General features: G+C 58.3%; 1 protein-coding gene across 2 annotated transcripts in view; it reads left to right on the forward strand.

The window, feature by feature from the left end:
- Nucleotides 1–27,025, forward strand: part of TSPAN9 (tetraspanin 9) — a 191,774-nt gene that overhangs the window by 127,918 nt on the left and 36,831 nt on the right. The window contains exon 1 of one of the 2 annotated variants that reach the window (XM_044940976.1): nt 25,992–26,013. The exons of the other annotated variant lie outside the window; for it this stretch is intronic. Within the exon in view, the coding sequence (XP_044796911.1) occupies nt 26,011–26,013 (3 nt within the window). The 5' untranslated portion in view covers nt 25,992–26,010. Of the gene's footprint in view, nt 1–25,991; nt 26,014–27,025 lie in introns of those variants that run through there. 2 annotated transcript variants of the gene reach the window in all.

The raw sequence follows: 27,025 nt of genomic DNA on the forward strand, positions 1-27,025 counted from the left end.
GGATTCTCAGCATCGCTGTTTTGTTTCCTCTCCTCCCTCCTGGATGGAGGCATGGATGGAGGTGCCTCGCGTCTCATCAGGGTGGGGTGGGCGGGGCGGGCTGGGCAGCCCCACACCCCCCAGCGAGCCCAGCTATGTAGACTGCCTCCCTCCCCGCTTCTAGAAGTGCAGGAGTCCCGCTTTTCACTGGAGATGTGCACCAGTTAACTCTTCAGTCGCTCCTGGGATCCAGGTGGGAGGGTGGGAAAGAGTGGCAGAGGGGCACGGAGCCCCGGGTTCCAGCCCGGCTGTTGCTGGCTGACTGTGTGACCCTGAGCAAGTTACTTCCCCTCTCTGGGTGGAAGTTATCACCTCTGCTCAGTGGTGGACTTGGACCAGCTTGTCTCTAAGATCCCTCTGGGGTCTGACATCCTGTGATCTTATGCATTTCTTATGCTCCCCTTTGTATTTTCTCAAGATGCTTTATCTTTCTCTTCCTCTTAGTAGCCTGGGTGGAATGAGGGACCAGAGAGGGAGCTGGGGACCGGAGGTAGTGCTGGGGACCAGAGATGGAGCTGGGGACCAGAGATAGTGCTGGGGACCAGAGATGGAGCTGGGGACCAGAGATGGAACTAGGGACCAGAGATAGTGCTGGGGACCAGAGTTGGAGCTGGGGACTATGGATGGAGTTATTTACGTCTCACAAGTGGGGGAACTGAGGCCAGAGCGAGGGTGGAGCCACTGGCCAGGACCTGGTGTGTCCTCCACGTGCTGGAACTCACTCTCCAGGCCTTACCAAACTGCCCCGCATTCTGCTTCATCTCGGAGCTCCCGACTGGGAACCTGCAGCTGCTGTGCTGTGGGGCTGGGCCCAGGTGCATGGTCTCTGGGCCACATGACCCAACTGAGGCCAGGAGGAGAGGGGAATCTGGCCGGGGATCCAGTAGCAGCAGCAACCCTCCCCTCACCGCCTTCCCTTCCTGGGAGGGCTGTCACCACCGAGCCAAGCGGTAATGAGGGGCGGGCTGCTTCATTAGGCACCCCAGCTACGGAGAGGAGAGGAGCACGGTGCTGTGTTTGACACCCAGCGCCTCCTGGCTCCCTTCCTATTGTTAGAAAGAAGCCTTAATTACGATTGTTCCAATTCCACCCTGCAGCACCAGGAAGAGCTTTCTCTTCCTGCTTCCCCAGCCCCTGCTCTTGCCTCCCTCCGCCTCCCACCTCTGTCTCTCCCAGCACCCACTTGCATCCGGGCGCCTCCCCATCCTGCTGTACTGGCAGCCCCTGTCCTTGGAGAAAACAAACGAACACCCCCCCACCCACACACCCACCACCACAAACTCACGGCTGCAGGCTGTGATGCTGTCCCACTGTGAATGCAGGACTGTCCCGCCCCCACGGGAAAGGACACACAATTTTTACTTCCTGGCTCTCCACCACCGCTGGCTGCATCTCCTCTTCCTTTCGGCCCTCTGTCCTTCCGACTTTGTCTCGAGGGCCGTGGGCACACGTGGAAAGAGCCTCAACAGGTGTGCGGGTTCCCCTTGCTGCCCTGCCGTGGCCTCCCTGTGGGGACTTGAACTTCTCATCTGCAGAATGGGAATAAATCTTAACACTCGGCTGGCTGGCCTGGGAGAATTGTCCAGAGGACACATCGGGGTGTTTGGGGAAGTCCTTGAAACCTGTAGAGGGTGAGGTTGGTATAAATTACGATGCCTGTCTTGTTCTTTCTGTGACTTCCTATGGTTCTGTGTCCATGTTTCTGTTTCTGGGTGGCCCCAAAGCTGGCAGTGGTTGTTCCCTGAGGCATTTCTCCTTCCAGGCAGCCTTGTGTGTGGGTCTGGTTCTTGCAGGCTGCCTGCCCAGGTGCCCATGGAGGCTGACACTTCGGCAGAGCCTGCTCAAGACCGCCAGGAAGTGGGGTGTTGAGTGGGGGCCCACCTGAGGCTCTGCGCTGGGTTGGGGGGAAGTGGGCCAGCCTGGGAGCATCTACCGAGGCTGGAGAGAGCTGCTCTGTCAGGCTGGTTCAGGCTTCTGGCTGCTCTGGGGCTCCGGGGTCCTGGGATGACCATGGGACGCCCTGGGTGTCTCGGGATCACGCAGCACAGGTCCTGTGACCTGGGGCTGATGAGGCGCCCTGACCTCGCTCCCTGCCTAGGTCTCTGCTGGGGGAGCATGTTCTTCTTGGCTGTAACTGTCCCATGGGACTGCCCAGATCAGGCGCCTGTCCTCTGCTGGTGCTTCAACCATGCAGGTGGAGGTAGGTTTCTGGGGGAGGATGCTCGCCTGCATCACCGTGGGCCACTCCTCTCTCCACTCGAGACCAGGAGGCTCCTTCCTTCCCCAGACACGTGCGAACACTCTTGCTTAGACCAGTGCAGCTGAATCTGTGGGCAGGGCCGGGCCCTCCGAGAGCCTTCAGGCAGCTTCTCCAGCCTGGTCCTCCCCATTCTGCACCATCTCTGAGGAGCCTGAAGCACGTCTTCCCTGGAGAGCGTCAAGACCGTATTTTGCTTTTATGGAGGCTGGGTGGTTGGGCGTCCAGCCACATGGGGACTAGATCAAGCCCACCTGGCTTCAGTGGAACCACAGGTGCCCAAGTGTGTTAGACGGGGCAGGAGGTGGCCTGGCCTCCAGGCTGGGCGGTTCCCCCAGGGGTCTGCTGCAGCCCCTTGCCTGCTCCCCACTGTTGGCCCGTGTCTCCAGGCAGCCGCGGGCATCCTGGGGAAACGTGGGAACGTGGCCCTCCTTTGCTAAGGCCCTGACCTCCAGCCTTTAGACAAGACAGGCCTGGCCCCTTGCTTCACAGGGCCCTCGTGGAATTCCAGGCCAGGCCACTACCCCAAGGGCCCACTGTCCTGGGGGAGACTAGGCTGCCAGAATGGACCTCTGAACCAGGGTTGGAAGAAAGGCTGGGGAGGAGGGGGTGGGCAGAGTGCCGCCCTGCTGCTGAATTTACTAGAGTTATTTTTCTGTTTTGTTTTTTGTTTGTTTTTTTCCTGTTTGATGTTTCCAAACTTCTATTCATGCTTCTCTCCCTCTGGGTTCCCGCCACCTGGATATTAGGAGATTTTAGGAGGTATTGGGAGGTGAGCCTCCATGCTCCCCTGTGCTGCCCCCTGACCTGGAATTCGGGGGCCCTTGTGGAAGGCATCTTGGGTCCCTTAATGGCGATAGCCCCGTCGAGCTAGAGGCTGACCTAGGTCTTGCGTTCTCGGTGATGCAGGAAGCAGCCCAACCCTGGCCAGCGCCCGCTGCTCTGGCGTCTCCCGCATCACCGAGGCAGCAGGCAGAGGGGTGGCCGGCCTTTCGGGGCGCGGGGAGGGGGTTGAGTTGAACGCTGCTCCAGACCTCCTGTGGTGGTGCAGACACGTTTCTCCCCCAGGAAACTGGGCATGGGGAGAAGAAAGCACACAGAGACAGGGATGCTCTGGCCTCGCTGTGTCCTGCCCACATCCCCGTGGCCCTCCCCCCTCCCTTCCCCCTCCTCCTCCCCCTCTCCCCCTCCCCAACATTCGCTCATCCTCCTTCCCTCCTTCCAGGCTTCCCCAGCCCTGGTGGGAGGTGAAGGTAATAAGGTAGGAAGGGCACTGGCTTTGGAGACACACAGGCGGGTCTGATTCCTGGCATCACTGCTTCCTGTTTGTACAAACCTGACCTCCTCCTCTGTAGAATGGGACAGTTTCTGGCTCAGGGAGTAACTGAAACACTGATGAGGGTTTAGCCCATCATCCAGCGCACGACGGGCGTGTGGGGCCAGGTGAGGTGTGTATGTGATGCTGGCTGGAGTGGTGTAGCCGTGCTCCCCAGCCAGGAGCCATAGGGAGCCTGTGTTCAGAACTAGTCTGGAGGGCCTGGTCTGCATTCTCGGCCGCCCCGCCCAGCCGGCCCTCTAGGCTGTGTGTCGGCTTTTTCTCCAGCTGAAGGAGGCGGGCAGGCGAGTCATCCTCCTCCTCCCGCCCCTCCCCTAGCTCCTTCAGGGCGGGAGGAGGCGGCCAGAAGTGGGGTGAGTCCCGCCACCCAGGGCTTTAAGAGGCTGAGGAAATGGAAGGTGGGGTTCTGTGCTTTTAGAATGCTCTCCAGGGACTCAGTGCTTAAACCGGAGTGAAACCTTCTCTGAGCTCTTGAGAGAAGGGCCTGGAGTTGGCCCCGGGGCCTGCATCAGCCAGGCCAGCGGGACATGGGTAGGCAAGCGGAGGGGCCGGCATGGGCTTGTGACATGCCCACCTGGCCTTGCTGGCGGGGCTGAGGCCTGTCTGGCGGAGACTGGGCGCCCCACCGAGGGTCTCGGAGAGACCGAGTGAAAGAGGAGAGCAGGGCCTGAGAAGGGAAGAGGAGGAGGAGAGGGAAGAAGGGCAGGAAGAAGTGGGGTGGGGCGGGGTGGGGCAGAGGGGCGCCCAGGTAGCATCGCAGGGATACCCGCTGCCTCTTCCTCTCCGTGGTGATGAACGCACGTCTGCATCACCAGCTGCCCGGCCAGTAATAAATGCATCTAGCTGGATCTGGGTCATCAGAAAAATCAACCTGGTGTTTCTCGTTTTCCTTTACCTCGGGCAGTAGTGCCCTGGACTACAGCTGGGACCCTAGGAGGGGCCGGAGGCACTGGGCGCCAGGGTGGACTTGCCAGCTGTCAGGGCCACTCAGCCAGCCAGGCAGTCGCCCTGGTGACTCTTTGCATTGTGTGGTTGTGAAGTGAAGGCCTCAAACCAAGAGGGATATGCTAGAAACGAGGGCTTTCTCTCCCATTGGCGGCTGTGAGCATGGGCTCAGAGTCAGACTTCATGGTCCAGTGAGGCGGCCCGGCCTCTCCAGGCTGATGTCTTCCTTTGTGGACGATGACAGTGACCACAGCTGACCTGGGTGTTGTTGTGGGGGTCTGCAGGGCGTGTCCCGCTCGCAGGAGGAAGGGACCTGCTGCTTGGTTGTATTAAGTCGCTCAGTCCTGTCTGACTCTTTGTGACCCCATGGACTGTAGCCTGCCAGGCTCCTCTGTCCATGGGATTCTCCAGGCAAGAATACTGGAGTGGGTTGCCATGCCCTCCTCCAGGGGATCTTGCCAACCCAGGGATCGAACCAGCGTCTCTTAAGTCTCCTGCATTGGTAGGTGGGTTCTTTACCACTAGTGCCACCTGGGAAACCAGCCCGTTTACTCAGTCCTGGGGCCAGGGTCAGGCCCTGAGTAGGACCTAGCTTCTGGAGGGGAGACATCCTGACCTCCCTAGCCAGGAGTGAAGGAGCGGCCAGGTTGGCAGTCCTCTTAAACCAAGCCTCCTTTTAAGCCTCTAGAGGCTGGTTTGTACTCCTCACTCTGGGATCGAGGCTGGTTTGTACTCCTTCCTCTGAGATCCAGGATTAGAGGGGAGAAGTCGAGGATGAGTTCAAGGTACCCACAGCAGCTGCCCGTTCTGGGAGCTCATACCACCCAGGACCCTGGTCTGAGCACCCACCTGTGTTAATCTCCTCTGGCTGATTCTGGAGCCATCCCTGCTCCTGGCTGCTATGTTCCCTTTGCTCCTGCAGGCCAGTGATGGACCGGGGAACGTGACTAGGTGTGAAGCTCTCAGAGCTGGCCGGGCCCCGGGCCTCATCTCGGATGCCCTCTGGGGGGATCTGGGAGGGCAGGGGGCATCTGGGAGGGCAGTCAGCACCTGGCTGGCAGGTCTTAAGCCCCATGGCCAGTTACCCTCATGGAGGGAACTCAGGGGCCAGGCCTGGTGGCCCATGCCCAGCACAGAGCGGCTCGGCACGGGTGGGTAGAGCGGGCAGGGTGATCAGGCTAAAGCTGGCTGTTTGCTGGGAGTGGAGAGTATGGGGGGATCTGTGGAGGAGTCTGATACAGGTTTTCACTGGGACTGACATAGCCCTGCCATCCTGGCTCTGGTGGCTGCCTCCCTGTGATGGGAGACCCATGTCCCATCCCCTGGGGACCAGCACGCCAGGCTGCCAGCGGAGGGGCCCAGGTGGGACAGCTTCTGTCCTTCAGAGGGCAGGCCCTGCTCACCGTAGATCCTGGATAAGCAGCACGCCAGCCTTGGCCCGTAGCTCCCAACTCTGCAGCCACCCTTCACCCATTGCTCTCTTTCAAAGATGAAGAGAGATAGTTCAAGTCACCTTCTATGGCTCTGGGACAGGAGAGCCCTGGACTGGGCATCAGGCTGACCTTTTGCAGGTTTTCTTTGCAGGTTTTTTGGTTGGAGGAGGGAGGGGAGAGCAGCCAGGGTCATGGGGCTATGTTACCTCAAGCACAGGCGGGTCTTCTCTGGGCTCTCTGGCTGCAGGCCGAGGGGGGAGGGGGCAGCCTCTCATCGGGACCACTCGTGGGTCTCTCACCCCATCCATTACTCGCTCCTCCCCTGGTTCGTTCATTTGTTCATTCACTGAGGCACTTGCTTCTGCAGAGGTGGGACACAGACTTTGCCTTGTCACGACTGGACTACCTTGACACATGGAGACATTATTTTGTATTAAAAGGAAATAGTAGGGACTTCTTTGGTGGTCCAGTGGCTAAGATTGTGCGAAGTCACTTCAGTGGTGTCCGACTCTGTGTGACCCCAGAGATGGCAGCCCACCAGCCTCCCCCGTCCCTGGAACTCTCCAGGCAAGAACACTGGAGTGGGTTGCCATTTCCTTCTCCAATGCATGAAAGTGAAAAGTGAAAGTGAAGTTGCTCAGTCATGTCCGACTCTTAGCGACCCCATGGACTGCAGCCTACCAGGCTCCTCCATCCATGGGATTTTCCAGGCAAGAGTACTGGAGTGGGGTGCCATTGCCTTCTCCGAGTGGCTAAGATTACGTGCTGCTTATGCAGGGTTTCTGGGTTCCATCCCTGGTCAGGGAACTAGATCCCACATGCCGCCCTTTTAAGATCCCACACGCCGAAACAAAGGTTGAAAATCCTGCTTGCCGCAGCTGAGACGTGGTTCTGCCAAATAATAAATAAATACACATAAAAAAGAATAAATAAAAACCACAGGAAATATTGAAGCAGGCTGAGCACCTGATCGAAGCTTTTTTTTTTTAGTTTTAATAAAATTTCATTTCATAACACTATCACCAGGCCATTCAATGCCTTGTTCAGAGCAGTTTCAGGTTCATGGCAAAACTGAGCAGAATGTTAGAGTTCTCAGCTACCTTCTGCCCTCAACCCCAGGCAGTTTCCCCCTGGGAGTCAGCACCCCTCAACAGAGCATGCATTTGTTATAACCAGTGAACAGATATTGACACACCCTTAGCACCCAAGTCCACCCTTATCATTGGAGCTCACCCTTCTTGTACCTTCTGTGGGTTCGGCAGGTGTATCATGAAAGGTATCCGCCATGGAAGTATGATACAGACTCACTTCCCTGCCCGAGAAATCCTCTGTATACTCCCTCTGCATTTGAACTTACCGTCGGACGTGGACATAAAATGCGTTATTTAAGGGACCCCAATGAGGGTGTGTGGAGAGGAAGTGGGCAGCGGCTTGGTGCTCTGTCTCCTTAGATCTGCCCAGGCTTCTGCCGTCTGCTCCTGGCAGTTCTTCTGATGAACCATGTTGAACTTCTCGGCTACTCCCGACACAGTGCTGGGCTTGGCCTTGCTGGGGTGCAGGGGGTGGACCACGGCCCCAAGGAAGAGGCGGTGTGAACGGGATCCCCATTTCCTGTACTCGGGGTAGTGGCTGAGGCCCCAGTGAGGCCTGTTTGGCCTTGGGCTGAATTGGGAGACTTCTAGAGTCGGGGGCGGCTGCAGCTGGTGGGTGCGGAGGCCCTGCTGGCGTGGCCTGTGGTGATGGTGGCCGAAGGAAGTGGGGGAGGGGGAAGGGAGGCAGGTCCAGCACGCACTACCTGGCTGGACCTCCCCTTGCCAGGCTGGCAGGCCTCCCAGCACCTGTGAGGGCATGTCTGGGTGAGCCACAGAGGTCTTGGCTCCTGACAGCCGCTCCCCAGCCCAGTGCCACGCAGAGATGCTCCTGATGCTCGTGTGTGGGGCCCGTGAGATGGTGGCTCATTTTGTGCTCTGGCTCCATCACCTGTGTTCCTACCGAGAGCATGCCAAGTCCAGGGCCTTTCTCCGGTGGGTCCCCAGGAAATACTAATTGTCAGCGAGAACCAGAGACTCAGGCTCCCCACTGCTGGCCTCCGGGCCCCTGTTCTCCCACGGTTTATAGCTCTCTCCTTAAATCACTCCCCAGGCCTCGTGCTGGGACCTCTCCTCCTCTCCTCGCTGTGGGTTTTGTCCCACACTGGGTTTACTCCCAGCTCATCCATCCAGATTTGGGGAGGCACCGCCAGAAACGCACAAAGAGGTCGGGGTGGACAGATGGGTGGAGCGTGGGCAGGGAAGCTGGGCCGCGGGCAGGGTGGACCTGTGGGGCCCACTGCCCAGGCTGCCCGCTGCTGTCTATTAACTCTCCATTAGCATGCTCTGTGGCGTTCCCTCTAACAGTTTGATTTATGCCGCCGCGGTTTTGCTTACAAATTAGAAGCTGCTATTGTGCTAAGTCGGCTTTAAAATCGATGCAGAATAATTGCAGTACACGGTAGCCGGACGATATTAACATGAGAAATGCACCGTGGTCGTCATCCCTGGAACAAGCACGACCCATTACAGGGAGATTCCGAGCCCTTTCCCCACCTAATTTGAACACAGCTCGACCCCAAGGGCTCCCCCGGCACGGCCAGCTCCTGACGGAGTGGTGTCTCGAAACGGATTTGTCTGGAGTCAGGCCTGTTAACCACCATGTTGAAGTCCCGTGGAGGCGTCTGGCCAGGCCGAGTTTGTTTCACTGCCTGCTCCAGACCCCCAGCTTCCGCAGTGTGCTTTGCTGTGGTGCTCTGTGCGAGTGCCTGCGTGTGCTGGTCTGTGTGCACACGCATGCGTGTGTGTCTGTCTTGCCTTGGAGTGAAAAACAGTACCCCTGAGGCCAGGCCGTCATCAGGTATCCTGCCTCCCCAGCACTTCCCATCATCAGCTCCTCCGTGCCCTCACTGCCCACCCTCTGGGCTGGGCTCTGGGGGAGAGCGGGGCGGCCAGGCGTCGGATGGGGAGCGTTGAACTGGCGGCAGCAGCGGCAGCAGAGCCATCGCCCGGGGGCCGACGGGCGGCCAGACGGCCGGACGGTGGTCACTCTTCCCTACCCCGTGCAGTCACAAGTAGATTTAAGACAAAATCCTGATGCTGGGCTCCATCCTCAGAAATCCTGCCCTGGTTGGTTTGGGGCGTCTCCTGGGGACCCCCACCCTGGGGATTCACATGCCCCTGTTACCAAGGCTGAGAACTGCCATCTAGTCCGTTTCCCTGACTTCAGATGGGTCTGTGCTCCTCTAGATGGGAGCCGTACTGTGCTGCTGAGCCGTGCTTCGTCGGTCACTTGTGTCTTGTGTCTGACTCTTTGTGACCCCATAACTGTAGCCCGCCAGGCTCCTCTGTCCGTGGGGATTCTCCAGGCAAGGATACTGGAGTGGGTTGCCATGCCCTCCTCCAGGGGATCTTCCCAACCCAGGGATCAGATACAGGTCTCCTGCACTGCGGGCAGATTCTTCACCATCTGAGCTACCTATATGGCGCCTATGGAGAGTATGGGTCTCTACCAGTTAGGGAGCCATCCTAACTAATGTCAAAGCTCTCCGGAAAAAAAAAAAAAAAGAGGAAAATGGGGAACTGATAGGCGGGAAGTTCCTTCTTCCGTCTAACCAGAATTCCTGCTGCTTCGGATCCTCCCATCGCTAGATGTGAGTGCCTGGCTCCATCTCTCTGCATGGATGGTGTCAGGTGGCAGGTCATCCCTGGGAGCGTGGGGACCCTGCTGTCTCATAAACTGGACGCTGAGGCTTTTGTTGGGGAAGCTGTGACAAACCTAGACGGTATAATAAAAAGCAGAGACGTTTCTTTGCTGACAGAGCTTTGAATAGTCAAGGCTACGGTTTTTCCTGTAGTCATGTATGGATGTGAGAGTTGGACCATAAAAGGGCTGAGTGCCGAAGAATTGATGCTTTCGAACTGTGGTATTGGAGAAAACTCTTGAACGTCCCTTGGACTGCAAGGAGATCAAACCAGTGAATCCTAAAGGAAATCAGTCCTGAATATTCATTAGAAGGACTGATGCTGAAGCTGAAGCTTCAATACTTTGGCCACCTGATGCGAAGAGCTGACTCATTGGAAAAGACCCTGATGCTGGGAAAGATTGAGGGTGGGAGAAGGGGATGACAGAGAATGAGATGGTTAGATAACATTGCCGATTCGATGGACATGAGTTTGAGCAAACTCAGGGAGATGGTGAAGGACAGGGAAGCGTGGCTTGCTGAAGTCCACAGGGTCGCAGAGTCAGACACGACTGAGCGACTAAACAACAACAGCGCGGCTTCCCTGAGGACCGTGCTGTGTGCTCCAGGCCGCTGGAGTGGAGCTGGGAGCCCTCGGGGACCTGCAGTGTCAGAGGGAGGGGTGCAAGCAGTCCAACGACCCCTTATTCACACGGGACTGGGAGAGGGAGAGGACTTGGCCAGCAGGTCGCAGTGAGCCTCCAGTTCAGGCTGGCCTGGAAGCCCCAGGCCTGAATCCCATCAGAGCCACTTCCCACCCATGCAGACCCTGCTGGGAAGAAGTGGGCCTGGACCCTGTCTCTGGGGAGGCTGAGCCTCGGGGTAGGATCCCCGCATCTCAAGTGAGGCTGAGCGCCTGCCGGCTCCCAGACACACGTGCTGTGCCAGGAGGACCGCGTGACAGGCTGGGGGAATGACAGCTGTCGGGTCTGGTTTGACGCCAGTGCAGGCCCCTGACACATCCCCCAGTTCTGCCAGCTCGACTGCTGCAGCCACGTGCTTCCTGTGGCAGTGGTAGGGGGATGCAGGTCTGCCCTGGATGGGCCAAAGCCCCAGGGAGGGGGAGCAGAGCAAGGGTGTCGGGGACAAGCGGCCCCATGTGGTGGTCAGGCCGTCACTCGTCACTGCAGGGTGAGCATCCCCTGTGATCTGGCTGCATGTGGTGTACAGAGGTGCTCTCAGTGGCCTCAGCCCCAGCCTGGAGAGCTCCATTCCAGCGTAGAGACAGGTTCCATGTCAGCCTGGAGTGCTAGGAGCTGTGAGTGGGTAAACACAGGAAGCTGTGTGGACGCCGGGACGGGCACCTGGCCTGAGTCAGGACCTGGGGCGTGCTCTTGTCTGCATTCGGGGTGAGCGGAGGCGAACCACTTCAGGCCCTACCGGGCTTTGCCTCCTGGTGTCTCTCCCTGCGCCCCACCTGGCAGGCCACCCCCACCACCACCCCCGACCCTGCCAGGAGTCCAGCAGCGGGACCAGCTTGGTTTCTGCACCTTCTGCAGGAGACGGCAGGGTAGTAGGGAGGCCGTCACGCCCGCGGTCTGGAGGTCTGAGTGTAGGAGTCTCGTGCGTGCCCACACTGCTCAGGGGCAGTCTGCAGGCAGCTGCAAGCGGGCAGTTCCCTGTGGGCTGCTGGCCGGTTGCTGCGTTCTCATGGGGAGATGAGCAATGCATCTTAGCAAGCTGCCTGACTCAGCTCGGTTCCGGAGCCTGGAAGCGGGGAAACAGCCCCCTCCCCTCCGCAATAACAGGAAGAGGGGGCAGAGGAATTGGCTTGTCTGGGGGAACAGAAGGGATTATTGTCCAAATAGGTCATGCTCATCAGAGGGGTGTGACCACAGCCACCCGAGAGCTCCAGAGCCTCCAGGCTGGTCCCCAGGAAAGGTGGGCGGGATCTTTCTCAGCTGGAAGAGGGGGCTTGTGCCAGGAGGACCCAGAGGGACCATGCTTTTGTGCTCAGTCTACCTGCTGGGCCAGGCTGGAGCCACTTCCTTCCTTCTGACCACAGTCAAGGTCCCAGGGCCCATCGACATCCCAGGCCTGGGACTGCCCTGGTGTTCCAGTGGTTAAGAAACCACCTCCTAATGCAGGGGATGTGGGTTCGATCCCTGGTCAGGGAACTAAGATCCCACCTGCTGTGGGGCAACCAAACCCAGGTGCCACAACTAGAGAGCTGGCATGATGCACTGAAACCCCAGCACAGGCAGAAAAACAAAACAAAACAACCCAAGAAACAAAACCAAAAAACCATCATCCCAGGCCTGATGTGAGGCAGAAGAGAGGGGTCAGGGCTGCTGTTCTGCCATCTCTCCTGCTGGTCCGTTTTGGGGGTTGCAGAGGAGAGCCTGGGGAGGACAGAGATCCTGGAGGTTGCCCTGGGTCTGCCTTGGGGGAGGAGAAAGGAAGAGCCAAAAAGGAAGGTGGTTTTTTATTCTCAGAACTGCACATAACGGCAGGTGCTTCTTTCAAGACCAGAGGCGAGAACCTTCCCTTCTTGGTTTTGGGGCTTTGGTAAGGTGACTCATTTTCCCACTCTACCCACAAGTTCAAGGAGACTGGCTGGGATGTTTCTGGGGGATGCTCAGCTCCAGAAAGATTGGATCACATCTGGCAGCCTTGGGAGGGCCCAACCCGAGTCCTCTGGCTGGGATATCCTTGGGGGCTGCCTGGCCTCTTCCCCTCCCTCCAGGGGAAGCACTGACTCTCCCTGGGGATGGAGGGTCCAGGCTTCCCCTGGGGTTCAGATTTTAGGGCTGTCTCCTTACATCTGACCTAACAGCAGAGAGGGCCTGAGCCCACTGCTTACTGAGACACTTAGGTTCAGGCGGGAGACCCTAGCGCTTACCTGGCATGTCTGGGTGGGGTGTGGAGGCTGGGATGGAGCCCTTGTTCCCAGGCCTCTGTCTGTGGACACGCCGAGCCCTGTAGCATCTTGTCTGTGCATCAGCGACAAGCACCCCGGCGGGCAAATCTGAATCGGTGTGTGCGTGCTAAGTCACTTCAGTTGTGTCCAACTCTGCGACCCCATGGACTATAGCCAGCCGGGCTCCTCTGTCCATGGGATTCTCCAGTTAAGAATACTGGAGTGGGTTGCCATGCCTCCTCCGGGGGATCTGCCTGAACCAGGGATCGAACCCTCATCTCTTGTGTCTCCTGTACTGGCAGGCAGGTTCTTTACCACTAGCGCCACTTGGGAAGCCCTGTGAGTACTTACTGGTGAAGAATTAAATGCAAGAGCTGAAGCCAACAGTCATTTCAAGCAACACAGGGAGACTGAGAGCCCCAGGGCGGCAGTAGGCACTGTCTGCCATGCTTGCGCCAGGTTTTCTGGGGCCTGAACGTGTCCCCCAAGACTGTGCAGTCTGGCTTGTTGGCGCTGCTGGCAGAGGCTTCAGAGAGCTCCTCCTGATGAGGACTGTCCTCAGGGAGGCCCATCTTCTGTATGGTCCCATGGCTGGTACACCCCTGGGCTCTGTGGGCCACCACGGTCAGATGCCCGAAGGGACAGAACTATTTCTTGTGGGCACAGAGGAGGAGTGTGGATGAGAGATGGTGCAAGGCTGCCTCGTGGGCGGACCACCCCTGCCTCTATCCCCTCGCCTGCTTGTGTGACTTGTCCTGCTTGCCCTTTTGCTCCACCAGGCTGGGTCCTCCCTGTCCGAGCCTGTGTGAGGCAGGGGGCCTGGATCCCGGAGGGCCCTGTAGATAACAGGAGGTGGGATGCTTCATAAACACGGGTGATGAGTCCCACCCAGGTAGGCTGGGGTGGGACAAAGCTTGACTTCCGCCAAAGTGATAGTGACCAAGGATGACTGACACCTGTGTGATGCTCACCTGTTCAACACACACCTTCATGCACGTTTCTCATCTGCTCCTCAGGGCTCCTCTCAAGGATGTAACAACAGCTAATATTTGTTGAGCAATTACTAAGTGCCAGGCACTGCACTAAATGTTTTACATGCATTTGAAAAAAATTTTATCCTAAAGGGAACCCTCCTACATTGTTGGTGGGAATGTAGATTGGTACAGCCACTTTGGAGAATAGAACGGAGGTTCCTTAAAAAACGAAAAATAGAGCTATCAGGCGATTCAGCAATCCCACTCCTGGGTGTATATGTGGAGAAAACTATACTTTGAAAATGTACACGCACACTTCAATGTTAATAGCAGTACTATTTACAATAGCCAAGGCATGGAAGCGGCCTGAATGTCCATCATTGACAGATGAGTGGATAAAGATGTGGTACATATATACACAATGGAATATTACTCAGCCATAAAAAAGAATGAGATGAAACCATTGCAACAACATGGATGGACTTAGAGATGATCTTACTAAGTGAAGTAAGTCAGGCAGAGAAAGACAAATACCATATAACACTTATATGGTTAACACTTATATGTGGAATCTAAAATATGACACAAATGAACCTATTTATGAAATAGGAGCAGACTCACAGACTTAGAAAACAAACTTTTGTTTACCAGAGGGAAAAGGTTGGGGAGGGCAGAGATAAATTAGGAGGTTGGGATTAACATATGCATGCTGTTATATAAAAAATAGATAATCAGCAAGGACCTACTGTATAGCACAGGGGACTCTACTCAGTATTCTCTAATGACCTTTATGGGACAAGATTCTACACTTGATCTTAGCCAAAAGGCTGAGAAGCGATATGGGACAAGATTCTGAAGAACAGATACATGTATGTATGTAATGAAATCTCTTGGCTCTATGTCTGAAACTAACACAACAGTGTAAATCAACAATAGGGGTGGTTTCATCTCTAAGTCGTGTCCGACTCTTGTGACCCCATGGACTGTAGCCCTCCAGGCTCCTCTGTCCATGGGATTTCCCAGGCAAGAATACTGCAGTGGGCTGCCATTTCCTTCACCATGGGATGTTCTCAACCCAGGAATGGAACCCAGGTCTCCCCTCTTGCAGGCAGATTCTTTTCTACCTGAGTTCCCAGGGAAACCCCTGTTTTCCCTCTGCATCTCTCTTATAAGGACGCTCGTCATGGTACTTAGGGGTGGTCCAGGATGATTCCCCATCTCAAGACCCTTAACTCAGTCACACACATGAAGACCTTTTGCCCAAATCAGGTCACCCATGGGTTCTGAATTAGGGTGTGGATAGACATGTGAGGGCATCCGCAGGTGCTGTGGACCCAGGCGCCAGGAGCTGGTCCCAGTTCAGACCCTGGGTGTACGAGCCCTCCCTGCAAGGGCTGGTGTGCAGAGCCAGGGCGGTGACCCCCACTTGGGGCCTCATGGTTGCTGGGGGGCATCAGGGCCGTGGCCGAGCTGCCCTCACACTTCCCTCCTGCTCTGTCTGCTAACTCTCAGCCTCTGGACCCGGAGGCCCCTCGAGTTTCTGGCTCCTCTCTTGGCCTCCAGACTTGCCTTCTCTGGACTCATCCCTGGGTGCCCTCTGCTTTCTCACTGTTGATCAAATACTTTCTCCTGACTTCTGACCACACTTGCCCTCTGCAGTGTTCCTGCCTGGGGCTGGCTGGCAAGGGCCTCTCACCAGGACCTGTCTATGCCGTGAACCTGTGCCCAAGCTGAGAGCCCTGTGCACGTGCCCAGGCTGAGAGCCCTGAGGCCTGATGAGGGGTGGGCTCTTGGTGGGACTGCCCAGAGGTGGAGCAGTGGGCTGCTTCCCCTCTGCGTTTTGCTGAACTGGAGAGAGCGAGGACGGGCTTGTGGCTGCACAGCTGTCCTGCCAGGTACTACTCGGGCTGAATGCAGACGGAGCCCCTTGCCGCCTCACAGGCCCAGCCGGCAGCCTTCAGTCTGGTAGGCGCTGCTGCCTCAGCCTCTATTGCAAAAATGTTTCAGGAACCGCTGCTGTGTGGGCGCTCTTGTGGTTCCCTGAGCAGCAGACCAGGGCCTCCTGCCCTTTCGGCTCATTCCCCAGCCTTCCCACCCTGCTCCAGCTCGTCCGAGCACTGCCCTGGCCGCCCCCCTGCACACCTCCTGCCCCCAGATTGCCCGAGCCTGCCTGAGCGGCTGGGAATCCTGGCAGAAGTGGGGGGCATCTTGGATCACCCAAGGGGATGAAGGGTCTTGGAGGTCAGGCTGCTGCTACTGCTGCTAAGTCGCTTCGGTTGTGTCCGACTCTGTGTGACCCCATAGATGGCAGACCACCAGGCTCCTCTGTCCCTGGGATTCTCCAGGCAAGAATACTGGAGTGGGTTGCCATTTCCTTCTCCAATGCCTGCATGCGTGCTAAGTCGCTTCAGTTGTGTCTGACCTCTGTGCGACCCTGTGGACAGCAGCCCTCCAGGATACTCTGTCCACAGGATTCTCTAGGCAAGAATACTGGAGTGGGTTGTCATTCCTTCTCCATGGAGGTCAGGAGGCAGGCTCAGTTCCGGTTCCTCCGGGGATTCAGCTGGGGAAGCAGATGTCTTCCCCGGTGCTTGGTCCCGGGTCCCAGCTTTTCTCTCCCTGACCTTGTCTCCCCATCTCCCCACAGCCCCACCCCCGGCCCTTGTCCCTCCACTGACCAGATGGTCTCCTCTGTTGCAAACAGTGCCCACCAGGGCCTAGCCCATCCCGCCCTGGGGCCAAACGTTTCCGGAGGACACAGTGCTTCCTTTGCACTTGCCTCTGCAAATAGTCGATGCCTACTGAATGCTCTTCAATATTTGGGGCCACAGTCTCCCAAAATAAGGGTAGAACAGTGGTTTCTCAGTTCCTGGAGACCATCTCAGCCCTAGGGGTGTTCCCGGCTACTCTGGGACCAGAGGGGGTGAGAGTCCCTCCCAGCCTGTCCTACTGGCTGCTCCCAGCTCACCCCCTACCCGTGTCCCTCACTCTCCACTCTCCTCCCCAGTCAGCTGCTGCTCTGGTCCTCTGCTCCCTGAGGAAGTACTGATTTGTTGGAAGCTTGCCTGTCCCAAGGTCACCCAGGAGACCCCCAAGGACGCCACGGGGCTTCCTTGACCCCCATCCGGAGACCCCCGGCCAGTAGGATCTCTTGCGCCCCTCCCTGCCTGGAGTGATGGGGCAGGGCTGGGGTGGGGGGGTTGTTTATCAGGGCCCAGCATGTCCTGCCATCAGCCTGCTGGCCGGGAGGTGAAGGACGCCTCAGACTGGGGACACTGCTTAGTCAAGAGTGTGTGCCTGGGTGTGTAAGGATTGTGGGCTCTTAAAAGTAATTTTAACTTCTTGCCAAGAATGCCACACATTCTTTCTCTCTCTGCCCCATGGGGCCTGTGATCCCTGCAGGAGGCAGCAGGTGCAGACATGAGAGAGGCAGGCGGGGGTGGGGGTGGAGAGGGCAGGGACATCCCAGGTCCCCCCCGCCCCCGGCTTCCCTGACCAGGCCCGGGCGCCTCCCCCCGTCTGGTGCCTCTGGATTCCTGCTGGTGGTACCCTGACCCTCCAGGTCAGGAAGGAAGATCTAGCTCTGCTGCCCCCACGGCAGACGCAAGCGTGCTCTGGGGTGGGGAGTCAGTGGGGACGATGCTCCCAGGTCAGGCCCTCGCTCTGGCCTTGGCCAGGACCAGGTCCCTGGCCTTGCCCCCGCTTCCCGAGGGAGAGGTGCCCTGGGGAGAGGGCTTGGAGGGAGCTCTCCAGATCCACGCATGACTACCGGCTCCCCCTGTGCCCGTGCTGGGCCCACCCTGAAGAGGTCAGCAAAGCGTGGGGCTGGCAGGGCGGGGCGGGTGGAAATTCACGTGGAATTGGCTCGCTTCGGTGCCAGGGCAACAGATGTTGGCGTCGGAGCCTGCATGGGGTTCGCTCCAGGCTGTGGGCGGGCGGCACCTTCAGATGATCTCCTGGGTCGGGTTTCTCATTGGCTCCGGGCAGGGTCTTTCACTTTCCTCCACCTTTTCACCCGCTGTGGCATGTGGGTCCGGCCAGCAGAGAGTCCGTTGCTCCTCTCTGCCCCGTGCTGCGAGCTCCCTGAGGCTGGGCTGGCTCTCCGAAGGCCGGGCCAGCCCAGCGTAGGGTCTCCCTGCCTCCTGCAAGCATCGTGCTGCCTCTCTGGTGCAGACGGGCAGTCCCCCGAGCCCCGCAGGGGACCAGAGCCTGCTGGACTCAGCCCCTACTTCTCCCGAGGTCCTTGCTGTCTGGTCTTGGCGTGCACCCCTGGATCTTTCTTTTCAATAAGATTCTAACAGCCAGAGGATGGTGATTGGGGCAGGCACAGGCCTCTCAGCTCCCAGAGTGTCCTGTGTCACCAGGTATCTGCTCCCAACACACACACACACACACACACACGCAAATCCTGGATCATCCGTGTAATCTCCTCCCCAGATATTTTCTGTCCCGAGCTCCAGCTTCCTTGATAAGCTCCTTTCTCTTTTTACTGTGAGCTTTACTTATTTATTTACATTTAAATTCCTTCTGATAAGCAGCGGATATGAAACCTGTTTAAGGTTTGTTTAACAACAGTGAGGGAGAACTCAGCAGCAGCGTGGTTTGTTTGGACTGGGTCTTCAGGGCCGTGGGAACTGGAAACTCTCTGCTCCCCGCCACCATCACCCAGATCTGGTGTGTTCCCTCCCCCGCCTCCTCTCCATCCCCTTGTTGCCCCCCGGAATCTTGAACTAGAGAACACCCAGAGGACATTCAGTCTGGTGGTTTGAGCCTAGCTGTGCGTCAAGAGTCACTGGGAAGCTTGCAACTCACACCCTTGGGCAGGAGTGGGGATTGGGGTTTGGTTTGGTTAACAAGGCGGCTCAGTTGGTAAAGAATCTGCCTGCAATGCAGGAGAGCCAGGGGCATGGCAACCCCCTCCAGTATTCTTGCCTGGAGAATTCCAGGGACAGAGGAGCCTGGTGGACTTCAGTCCATGGGGTCACGAAGAGTGGGACATGACTGAGCGACTAACACACACTTGGTTTATAAGCGCCCGGGTGATCCTGACAAGTCCACCTCTGGCTTCCTGGTCCTGGGGGTGGTGTTTGGTCCACGTGCTCTAGTGCAGTGCTGGCCCTCTCCCTTCTCTGTTGAGGCCACCGAACTCCCACTTCCCGGGGGGGCCATCTACTGTCTAGGGGTGTTTTACTCTGAAAAGTTCCTTCTCATCGGTCCTGGTCTGTTCCCCAGAGCTGCAGGGACAGATTGCCTGCCCTCTTCTATGGGGTTGTCTTCTCATGTAAGGACAGTTGCCCTGTCCAGCCAGTCCGGTCCTCCCCAGTCTATGCACCCCGGCCCCTTCTCAGACTTGTCAGCCGCCTTCCCCTGGTTGCAGGAGCATGGAGCAGGCGACAGAGGGGAGGGGTGTGGGCAAACCCTAAGCTTGCTAGCTGGGCCTCCCCCTGACTGCACCTTGCCTCATCTTTTTTGTCTCTCCCAGTCACTATTAGCAGGCCATCTTCATGGAGCTCTCCAGCCACCCCCCGCCCCAGCCTCACTATTGATTATTAATAATAAACTTAGCAAGAACATTAAATAATTTCATTTGGTAGTATTTTAAAGGTACAGAAGATACATGTAAGTTATAAAGGTTAATAGAAGGGACCCCCCCACCCCGAACCCACCACACCCCCAAGGCCAGAGCCTCACTAGCACATCTGTGGTCATCACTGGCCTCTCCTCTTGGAGGGGACCCCCATCCTGGCTGTGCTTTGTTCCTCTTTCTCCTTGGTTTTGCGATGTTGGCACTCATACACGGCCCTCAACTACGCGTTCTAGAGCCGTGCTTGCACCTTCTGAATTTCTCGGTGGTGCTTAGGGTCTGTGTCCTGCTCAGACAGTTCCCTTTCCAGACATGTCCCCTCCAACCAGACCATCAGCCCCTTGAGGGCAGGACCTCTGTTCATCCTTCACAGTACCCCTCTTCCCCTGCCCCAGGTCCTGTAGTGGGCACTCAGTCAATCCTGCTGCTAATTGACTAAATGGCCGGGTCCTCACTGGCCACACGCCCCTGCCTGTGAGCTGGGTGACTGGCTGCTCGGTCCCTCCTGTTCCTTACTGCATGTCTCCTCCAAAAATAACATCCCCGGAGCTGTATTCCTGGGTGGTTCGGATGTGTTCTCTATGAGGCTCTTAGCTTCAATGTGCAGTGGAGGGGCAATTCTAGGCCAGGGCTGCATGCTGGGTGGGGGCGGGGCCTGGGCTGTGCTGGTCTCAGCCTCCCGACGCAGTTGCTCTGCTGCAGGGGCCAGGAGAGGTGCTGTCCCGGCAGGTCTGCAGGAAACAAAGATGCCATCCTGGTCTCCCAGGCTTTCTCGGGCATCTGGGGATATACAACCCAGAGGGCAGTGAACTAGAGCTGTTTAGGGAAGAAATTTAGTGAATGAATGAAGGGATGAGTGGAGAGCGAATGAGTGAGTGACTGAAGAAGAGGGCAGACAACCAGGAATGTCACGGGCAAGAACACTGGCTGGGAGCATTTTCCTCATTATTTTGTGTGATGCTGGAAAAGTCACCTAATGTCCTCTGAGTTCCCTCTTATGTGAAGCGGGGCAGAAGTGTGTCCTTCCCCGGGGTGGCCCAGGAGACCACTGGGGATCACATTTGTGAAAGTGGCCACTCCCCTCAAGGTCACGTCTGCGCAACTGGGATCTCGGCGGATGGAGACTGGCTGTGATGGGCATGGGTATGTTTCCCTCTCAAGTGGGTTGCTTATGACTCGAGAGGTGCCCCCTGACCCTCTCTGCCAGCCCTGGTGATGGTTGGCTATTTGCTGGTGGAGAATCTGGTTCCCCCGGCAAGCTGGGTTTGTACTGTAGCCAGAGCACTGCAAACGCTTGCTTTCCCATCGCGCTGGAACATGTGAGACCTGACGGCCGGACCCAGCCAGCAGCACCTTCCTGCTTGGCCGTGGGGAGGGCAGGTGTCAATCTGATTAGCTTGGGGTGGGGGGCATTGGACTCGCTGCTGCAGCAGCATTCAATCTGGGGAGACTAGCCAGTCCTCTCAAACAGAGACTTGCTGAGGACATGCCTTATCTTCCAGAATCCCCAGGGAGCTGCCAGAGTCAGGGAGGGGGCAGTCTAGTGAGCCAGGGTCCCACAGCTCCTTGGTTCTTGTGACTTGAGTTTTCCCAGGGTTGAGGGTACATCTGCTGCTTCTGTCCTTCTGTGCCCTTTGCACGCCCATGGTGTTGCAAAAACAGAGGCCCCAAGACCCAAAGAGCTGGACTCCAGCCCCCATTTCTGTCTCCTCTGTCTCTGGACCAGTTGTCTGGTGTCTCCGAGCGTCACCTCCTCCGTGGCAGAGGAGACAGTGATACCCTGAGGGGGTTATGTGATCGTGTGATACTAATGACCGTTGATTGAGTGCTTGCCAAAGTGTACACACTCTACAGGCCTCATTTCAGCAACACCCCCAAGAGAGGGGTGGTACGGTGTTCCATGTTGCTGCTGCAGCTCAGAGAGGTTAGGTGACTTGCCCAGGTCGTACAGCTGGTGGTTTCAGGGTGAGTTGGCACCAGTGGGCACCTGTGCTGTCCATCTGCGCTGTACTGCTCCTCTCCGTAAACGAGATGACATGTGACGAGTGTCCGGTGTGCAGCGGCTGGATCTGAGTCTGACCCGGTCTCTGTGGTATTACTGAGAGCTTAGCCGGGGCTTTCTGGGGACTAGAAGGAATGGGGGTGGAGGTAGAGAAGAGACTGGCAAGCCAGGTATGTGCACCCCACCTCTGTCACGCAGGCCAGGACGTATTTTCGGTGGCAGCCTGATGACTCTCCTCTGAGCTCAGCGGGAGGCAAAGGGGTGGGTAATGGTGCTCAGCACTCAGCTCGTCCTGCGGGTTTGTGAGAGCTCGTCGTGGACCTGGTCTTGGAGCGCTGTCTGGGTCCCTGAACTGTGGGGTCACCTGCCCCTCAGGTGGGCCTGCCCCGAGGGAGCATGTGGCCGGCCCACAGACTCCAGGCACACACACATGGGAATGGAGATGGGTGATGGGGAGCAGCAGCCCAGCCATGTGAGCGGCACCATGGGAAGGGCGGCTCCCTCAGATGTGATGTGCTGGGGGTGACTCAGCAGCAGGGGGGCTTCCTGGAGCAGGGGGCTGCTGCTGAAGCGGGGGTGGAGTGTGGCCAGGAAGGGGAGGGGGCATCTTGAACTGGGGCCGAGGCCTCCTTATTTCGTCCTGATCAGCACCATCCCTTTCATCACATTTTTTAAAGAGCATTGTATGTGGGCTGCCCTCCTGGGAGCTAGGGTCACCAAGTCCTGGACCTGCCTCCTGGGGGCTCGCTGTCAAAGGCAGGAGGGCTGATGCCACTGGGGTAATCATGACCTCAGGCCGTGTGGCGGGGCCCCGTGCAGGAGAGAAGGCTCTGGTCCCTGCGTTTCCCACCCCATCTCCTCAAGCCAGGGAGGACCTCAGGTCTGCTGACACCTTCCTCTACCCTCATGGAGGACCCTCCAGGGCTGGGTCCTGCCAGGCAGGCTCAGCCTGCTCCTCTGTCTGGGTCTGGCCTGCCCTCCTGGGGGGGCTGAAATTAAAAACCTGATTGATTGATCTCTCTGGAATGAATGGCAGTTTCCTGGCTCAGGGTCTCCCCGACCTCCACCACGGGGAGGGCAGGTCAGCACCCCCTCCCCTTGCAAAGCCGCAAGTGGGCCGAGTGGGTCCTGCGTCCACGCGGCCAGCTGTTCCCGCTGCGGAGGGCAGCACCGCCACCATCTGCAGCTCATTCCACTGCATGAATTTTGCAAACAGCCTTCTTCATCATGTTTATGAACTTGGCGGACGCCGGCTGCAGGCCGGCCTTCCTGTGATGATGGAGGGCTTGCCTGGCAAGTCCGCAGGTTGCTTTTCGGAGTCTCGGTCTTGCCGAGGATGTTCCCTATGACCTCCTGTGTCTTCCCACCTCCCGTCCCTTCCCCTCCCCCTCCAGCCTCCAGAGGAAGACTAGAATATTCCCTCCCTGCTGTTTGCAGTGCACACAGCACCTTCTATCTGTCCTCTGGAGAAGAGGCGCTCTTCGCGCCTCACAGGTGAGGGTCAGAGAGACCCAGGTCTGAGGCTGAAGGTTCAAGGCTGCCGAGCTGAGCCTTGAACCTGGGTCCCGACTCTGCGTCCTTTGCTCCCTCGTCTGGCGGCATGACACTCGCCTTCCCTGGGGCCCCGTGCAGAGTCCTCACTGGCCCCAGCGGGGACTGCAGCTGCCAGGGGCCAGCCTGCTTTGTGCTGAACGTGGTTTGTGGCTTTTGTTTGTCCCCACGGTGCCCTTTGTGAATGTCATTGAGTTACGACGGGGCTGGCTCCTCTCCTGAGTTGGCAGCAAAGCCCACTTGCCGTAGTCCTCTTCCCCAGAGAGCCGTGTCAATGCTGCCGTGGCTCACGGGAGAGCCCTGGCTGGGAGGGGACACCTGGGTTTAGACCCACAGCCAGCTGCCCCTTCGCCCTGCTCTGAGCCAAGTCGAATGCCCTCATGCGCCCACTCAGAAGATGGGGTAAAGGCTGTTACCACTTCAGACCCCCATCCCTGGTGGGGCAGCATGCAGACCAGTTAGTGTTCAACTGCTTGAACTTGGGGTGCGGGCGTGTGGGCTGCAGGAGGCCCTGTACCAGCGGCACTTTCATCCCCAGGGAGGTCCCCGATGGGTTTTCTCCTTGGGGACCAGAGGCCTGGTCTCCCCAGGGAGGGTCAGGTGGCTGCTGTCTCCTGAGAGGGGGCTGTCCATAGTTGCCACAGGGCAGAGCAGGACTAGGTTCAGACGGGGCTCAAGATTCATTCCTGGATCTTAGGAGCCTCTTGTTATCCAGGCCTGAGCCTCCCCCCCAGTCCTCCTGGGCCGGAGAAGAGGGAGAAGGCCAGCCCGGGGCAGCTGGGGTGGGCAGTGAGAGGCAGGCATCCTTCCTGGGAAGTTGCCCCCCTGCCTCGGACTCTTTGGCAGAGGAGAGCCCCCGCCCCTTTTGTTTTGTGGCCTTGTTTACACGGGGACCATGATGGTTCGTGTTCTCACTTTCCCAGATGGGAGGGGTGAGGAGTGTCTGTCCTGGGACTTGCCTCATCCCAGCTCCGCTGCCCGAGGGAGTCCGATGGCTGCGCTCAGGTCAGAGACGGGGTAGGGGCTCTCGTTCCCCTTTAGAAGCAGCAGGGGGTGTGGGCTCCGTCGAGTCTCTGCAACTCCGGGCCTGGCTCCAAGCCTCCTTGCCTCTGCTTGCTGAGATCCGTCGCCTAGGTCGGTCACCTCTCATGGGAGGGATGGGAGCCCAGGTGTCCTAGTTCCCAGCCTGCTGCCCTGGACTTAGCCTTCATGGAGGGTCATCAGGAGCTGCTGGCATCTGAGGTGGAGGAAGTTGGGGATGGAGAGGGGGAGAGCTGAGTGGGGTGAGGAAACAGGGGTGGGGCACGCTTGGACATTTTGAGGTGGACCAAAGGTGAAAGAACCCGAATATAAGGTGGGGGGAGGTCTGTCGTGTCTGACTCCTTGTGACCCCATGGACTGTAGCCCACCAGGCTCTTCTGTCCATGGAATTTTCCAGGCATGAATACTGGGGTGGGTTGCCATTCCCTTCTCCAGGGGATCTTTCTGACCCAGGGACTAAACCCTGGTCTCCTGCATTACAGGTGGATTCTTTACCATCTAAGCCACCTGCTGCTACTGCTAAGTCACTTCAGTTGTGTCCGACTCTGTGCGACCCCATAGACAGCAGTCCACCAGGCCCCACCGTCCCTGGGATTCTCTGGGCAAGAACACTGGAGTGGGTTGCCATTTCCTTCTCCAATGCATGAAAGTCAAAAGTGAAAGTGAAGTCGCCCAGTCGTGTCCGACTCTTAGCGACTCCATGGACTGCAGCCTACCAGGCTCCTCAGTCCATGGGATTTTCCAGGCAAGAGTACTGGAGTGGGTTGCCATTGCCTAAAAAAAAAAAAAAAAAAAAAAAAAGTGTATGTATATGACTGTATGTGATAGGAAGGACTTCCTGAAAAGGTGACCCAAAGAAGTGGTCCCAGAGAAACAGGCTGTGAGAGTTTTGAACAAGCATTTTCCTTCTGAGCCTGGGTTTCTTCCCTCTACGTGAGAGGCTGGATGCAGGGGCCCTGGCTTCACCCCGGTGCTCTCACCCTGGTCCTGCTCTGTGTGGTGGGTGTGGGCCCCGGCCTGGACCGGTCCTGACCTTGGGTGGAGAGGCTGGCCTGGCCAGCGCGCTGCTCAGTGGGGCTGGAGGCGGTCGGCACGGCCGGCCTGCGGCTCTGCTGCGTCACTTGCTCAGTATAGAACGGAATGCTGCCGGCCAGGCTGTGTCCCGATGGAGCGTGGAGGGCAGAGCTCCCTGCCCTCTTTTCACCGTGGCCGCCAGGCAGCTGCTCAGAGTCGGGGGCTGCAGCAGGCGGTGGGCTGTGCTCAGGGGGACACTCCATTCTGGACCCAGGAAAGCTCTCTCTTCTTCAGGGCAGCGGGTAGCTGGGCTGTGGGTGGACTGATGTGCTGGGGTCGGGGGCGGTGGGGATGAAGGCTAAGGATGGGCCTTCCTGGTGCAGAGTCATTCCTCGAGCCTGTCTGGGAGATGCTCTAGCTTTCCACAGGCTCGTCCACCTTTTTCCTGCCGAGGTCACCGCACAGAGCCTGGTCTCTGTTCCTTGTTTTCTGCTGCTCCGACCCACAGTGCCTCCACGCCACTGTCACGGGCCCCTGTGTGGAGGTCTCCTGTGTGCCAGGCTGAGAGTTGTGCTCACTCCCACGACCCCACCGAATCCCCACCAGGCCCAGAGCGGGGGCGCTGCACTTGTCCTTCTTTTGCACATAAGAGGCTCAGAGGACCTGAGGGATCAGCTTGGCTTTTACTAGTGGTCGCACTGGCTCCCTGCAGCCCCTGACGCCAGCCCTGAGCCGAGGAGATAGGGCCCTCGGCTAAGCCGCTTAGCGCAGCACTGGGTCACAGCCAGCCTGGGAGGAGTTGGTGGGAAGGGGGGCAGCTCAGGCTTCAGTCTCTGCCTCTGCCACCCTCCCCGCCAACTCCCTCCCCGTGGCCGCCTTGCCCTGGCCTGGCTGAGGAGGGACACGGAGGCCCCACTGACTTCCTGTCTCCTCTGATACAGGCTCTCAGGCCCCCTGGCCTCTGATGGCTGCTGCCTCCAGGAACCCCTCTGTGATTGAGTTACTCTTGCCCTTCTCCGTCCTGGGATCCCGCTTCTCCTATGTGGCCTTCTGGATCTGCTTTCCTGAGAACCTTACTGGCCAGGCCTGGCTGGTCGGTCGTAAAAGCCTGGCAGTGTCCACTCAGTGTCCACTGAGCTTTTGTGGCTCCCCCAGCGCTGCTGGCCTCTAGAGCGACAGGCTCACAGCATCGATCTTGCCAGATGGTGAGCCCCTGGCCGCTCCCTGAAGGGGACCATCTGGCTGCTGGTCTCTTTAGTCACGGGTGTGAGAGCTCGGGTAATGGTGGGGAACGCGGGGGCGGGGGGGGGGGCAGTCAAATCGTGCTGGAGTGGGACGCACGGCCCCAGCCAGACTCTGGAGCCTTCTCCCCCTGAGCACGGCTGGGCTCTTCCTTCTCTCCGCGTCCTGAGGTCAGTCGACTCAGCTCCGGTCTCTCGGCATCTGGTGCCGCGCTCTTGGAGTTCCACGGACCCTCTTGTGCCAACCTTCCCATCTCTGCCCTGTCCTGCCATGGTCTTAGTGTCCCAGCCGCAGACATCCGGTGTGTCCTGGCTCCTGGGGAGGACAGGTCTGAGCCAGGCAGCTCACCTGGGTGCCGTGGTCCTGGCGTGGAGGGGGAACAGACCTCCACGAGTCCAGGGCACCATCTGAGTCTCCCCCCCGCCTTCCGGCCCCTGGCAAGGCTCTGCTCCTCTGCCTCTCACTGGCAGCGCCTGGTTCTGGAACTCGGCACCGTTGTGACCGGACCGTCCTGGGGCAGCCAAGCCAGCGAGCAGGTGCCTGGACCAAGGCACGTTTCTCGCACCTGCCAGCCAGCGGGGCAGCCCCGGAAGGTGCCAGGCCCGTTCCTGGTTCTCGGGCCAAAGGGAGGGCCTGGAGGTGCGGGAAGGCACAGGGCGATGTCCTCGAAGCCGTTCCTCCTGCAGATAGGAAGGGCAGGTTGACTCTTGCCAAGAGACAGGCACGCCTTTCAGCCTTCTTTCTCTTGACCCCCTTTTGAAGCCTAAGGAGGAAGCCCATTGAGTTGGAGCCCAGCCATGTGCGGGGGTGGGGCCCGGTGACCATGGACCCCCTGTAACCAGGAAGGACTGCCTGCCCCCCGTTCTCTCCACGTGGCTTCTTTGCTGTGTCGGTGGAGCCTGCGCTCATGAAATAGGCAAGAGGGGACGTGGAGGCAGGCCTAGCCTGCTTCCTCCAGCCCCCAGTCATCCCTTG

The sequence above is a fragment of the Bubalus bubalis genome, chromosome 4 (genome assembly GCF_019923935.1).
Source record: "Bubalus bubalis isolate 160015118507 breed Murrah chromosome 4, NDDB_SH_1, whole genome shotgun sequence".
NCBI lineage: Eukaryota > Metazoa > Chordata > Mammalia > Artiodactyla > Bovidae > Bubalus > Bubalus bubalis.